Source organism: Parasteatoda tepidariorum, chromosome 4 (genome assembly GCF_043381705.1).
Source record: "Parasteatoda tepidariorum isolate YZ-2023 chromosome 4, CAS_Ptep_4.0, whole genome shotgun sequence".
NCBI lineage: Eukaryota > Metazoa > Arthropoda > Arachnida > Araneae > Theridiidae > Parasteatoda > Parasteatoda tepidariorum.
In genome coordinates, this window is record NC_092207.1 from 12,377,351 (window position 1) to 12,381,442 (window position 4,092).

General features: G+C 27.2%; 1 protein-coding gene across 1 annotated transcript; it reads left to right on the forward strand.

Moving 5' to 3' along the window:
• Window positions 1–959: 959 nt before the first annotated feature.
• LOC139425340 (calexcitin-2-like) lies at window positions 960–2,712 on the forward strand (the record flags this gene model as incomplete). The annotated part of the gene is given in 1 exon segment (XM_071179426.1): window positions 960–2,712. A coding segment is annotated over 1 exon segment (114 nt), but the record flags the coding sequence as incomplete, so codon positions are not given.
• Window positions 2,713–4,092: the final 1,380 nt, after the last annotated feature.

Consider the following 4,092-nt stretch of genomic DNA (forward strand, 5'->3'; position numbering starts at 1 on the left):
TATATATATCGTTCATTGCACACTTAGCACTTTAAAAAATTCCGGATCAAATTACGGTAAAAAATATCTGCACTCAGGGTCCCGGTACTTTTTATCTTATTATCAAAATAGTCAGATTGAAGATGCGTTTCAAAAAAAAATAATAAAAAATTTGTTAGATGAGCAAATAGCACAAAAGGATTGAAAAGAAGGAAAAAGCACAAAAGGATTGGAAATATTCCATGTTTGAATTTTTTTTTATTTCGTTTGATAAAGGTTGGAATGCAAATATCAGAAAAGGAGCTGTAAAAATCTAGTATTTTGTTTAATTCCTCAAAAAGAAACATCCTCCTGGCATGAAATGCTATAGCAAAAAAGTATGTCCAAAAGTATTTTGCCTATGAAATATTTTGTCCCGTTAAATTAATTCGTGCCATTTATGCTGTCCCGAGATAATTTGTCCCAGTTAGATTATATATTTTTTTTTTTAAAAAAATATGTAATAGTTTTTCTCAAATTTTTAGCTAATGTTCTAAAATAGCTTTATAATTTAATATAAATTCAAATTTAAATTTTTGATTTGAAATCAGTGTTTACACTTGAAAACTATTTTTACTCATAGTGAATAATCATTTGCTCTAAACTTACTTATTTTTCTCAATATGAAATAATAATTTTTTCTTTATATCCACTTAAATCTACCAAGTACGACGAATTAGTTTTAACTTTAAATGCACTTTGTTCTACCAAATATAAAAAATTAGATTTTACCTATATCTATTAAAACGTATTAAATGCGGCATTTTGGTTTTTGTCTCAATCAACTAAATGTGACTGGCTGGAAAAATGAGGCACACCAGTTTCCACATTATACACTTTTAAATCTACTTTATGTTTTCTGGTCGGAAAAACAATTGTTCTAATGTATTTTAGTCCTCATTTGGAAAATAAAAATTTATATTATTATTTTGCAATTTCAGAATGAAACGAAACCTTTAGACTTTGCATATTTCTGCGAATTGGCCATTGAATACTACACTTCGGATGATCCTTCTGCATTAGGAAACTTCATTACTGGGAAACTCAATTTCTAAAAAAAAACTGAAATGTATTCTTTTTTAGTGTTTCTCTTATTTATTTTATTCAAACATATATTCGAATCTACTGAATGTAAATAACTTGTTGTTGAAATGTTTGCATTGAATGATTTTTTCTACAACAAAGGGCGTTGTTATCCTTCATACTTCCAGGATTTTGTGTTTGTTCTATTAAGTCGCCATATTAGGCTTAACTTCTGAGCCTTCATAGATCCGGCAATAACATTTATTCATAAAAATTTATAGCAATTAAAATTTCATTTAATAGAAAATTATATATATTTTTGAATTCGGCATCTAAAAGTGCATGAGTAATAACTAATGTATTTTTAAAAAGGAAACTGATACATATGACTTTTTTACCTGTTCCTTGTAATGATAAAGTTGGATTCTCTGTAATAACTGCAACTTTATATTGCACAGTAACGCAATGTTATTTTACTTAGTTTCGCTGTTCATTAACCGTTCTGTTGTTCGGCATTTATTAAAAATTTAACATACTTTATAAGCGATACCAATACTGTGCTAGACGAGTCATTCGATTATAATAATCTCTCTCTATCCTTGTATCAAGAAACCATATGATTCATAAACTGAATATAATTAGCCATACAATTCATAAACTAATCTAGTAAATTATATCTTAAAAGGCAAAACTAGCAAAAAAGTGCATTTATTTTGTATTTACAAACTTTATAGTGCATTCATTTTGTATTTTCAAACTCTTAATTATTTTAATGAAAAAAAAGATTGTTTCGAAGAAAAGCATAAACTGCTTTGTTGAGTCAGAAAATAAGTGAGTTCATTTATATTGTTACTATTGTTAGTAAAATCATTTATTTCATTTTTCTTACTTTATTGTGTTATTACATCATTGTATTATTTTACTTTATGTGTACGCTATATGAACTCTTTATATAAATTTATCGCCTCAAATCTATTATAGTTCTGAAACATTATTCACAAAAACTATTATTTTTAATTAATATTTTTGTAAATCTTGATTTTTAATTAAAGCTATGTTGTTCTCAACAAGTTAATGATTCGAAAGAATCAAACACAATTACAATCAAACACAAGTCAATGATTCGAAAAAATCAAACACAATTATTAGCAAACTTTTAAACAAAATTATGATCAAAAACATATTATTTTTTATTAAAATGAAGCTTCAGCTGCATGTGAATTAAGATTGCTCCTTGCTTTATTTCAAGGTCTTTTACATAATTTCTTAACAATAATACTCATCAATCAGAATAAAACTGTAATTATTGATTAGCATGCTACGATTGGTCTATACAGTCATGGAACAAGTATACTACGTAACCCCTAAATTTATGAACATTTCAAATAAAATTAATTTTTTCAACTGAGTTTTTAATTGCAGTAATGCATAATGTAAAGTAGCGCCATTTTTTTAATTAATTAGTTAATATTTTCTAAATAAATATCTTACGTCAGTATAACCAAAAATGTACTTTCTAGTTGTTTTTTTAGTATTTACAGGATGAAAATTAAGCTGTTTCATATTGTAAATCAGTTTACTTTTTTCATATAAAAATTTAGTTTGTACTACTTATGCACATTGTACTGCTTATGTATTCACGATAAAAAATAAAGTCATTTTATATTTGTACTTTATAGAGTTTATGTACCTTAATTTTCAATTTTTTGTTTTTTGTTGAACACTTTTGATTCGATATTTGTATTCTGTTAAAAATGAGAAATTTTAAAATACTAGTTTTTTATTATTGTAATCAAAACTATTACCATACCTGTTACAAAACATTTTTTTGTAAAATTAGCAGCAGTAATAGTTATCGAAAAGCCGTAAATTGTTTTTAAAAGTGTGATTTAGGCCCAGTATGAATGTCTGAGATATAAAGTTAAGTGACGTTTAGTTTCGATTTAAATTTACTGAGAGGGATGGGGCAAACAGGTGCAAAACATATCGATTGCTATCGAAGCAAATGATATGCTTCTGGTATAACTAGTTACTCTAAATCGAATGAAATCCCACCCAAGTCGTTATATCTAAAAGTTAGAGGTCATTTAAGTTTCAGATAGAGACAGAGGAAATTCTGACTCGTGCATATTTATGCTTTTGACAAAGCAAGTAAGGTATAGATACTTTACTTGCCTGGATAGCACTATACCGTGGTTCACTCATTTCACAAAAAGTAGTACCGAGTATAAATAGATGTTATTTTTTTTTTCAAAAATTTAGAGGATTTTCAGTTTTGACACCCTATTGTGGCGTAACTACCACTACAAATATTAAGTACCAAATCACTAGTATATAAGACATGTTAACTTGATTCCATCAAGAGGTACCTTTTGATAGATGAAGGTTGACATAGTCGATAATATAATTCCCCACATTGGTGACCCGGACGTGATATGAACTTGCCAATAATGATGGATGGTCCACAATAAAAAAAGTTGATTTGCTTAAAAATATATTGCTCAACGAGAGAGAAAAAATTCATTGAAGTAAATAAAGTCTCCCGGTTAATAAGCAACATTGAGAATAAAAAAAAATGAGCGAAATGCTTTAAATAAAAAGAAAAAAGAATGAGCAAAATGCTATAAAGAAAAAAAATGTATAAAAATGAAGGGAAAAAATAGCGAAAAGCTATTAAAAACACAAGACGAAAAAGACAATGAGCAAAAATGAAATAAAAAAATTTAAAAAAACAGCATGAATCAACTAGCGGAATCTGGACATCGAATTCTATCACAGATAAAATTCTGGAAGGGGAGTAATGTGGTGTAACTGCCACTACAAATATTGAATGTCAAATCACTAGTAAATAAGACATGTTAACTTGATTCCATCATGAGGTACCTTATGATAGATGAAGATTGACATAGTCTATAAATAAATCTCCTCACTATAAACATTAAGTTTTTTTTTTTTTTTGCAGAAATAAAAAAAAAATCATGAGTCTGATAGTTTTACATGAAGAACATGACCAGAAAATTTTAAAAAAATCAAAAATGCGAAGTATCTAAC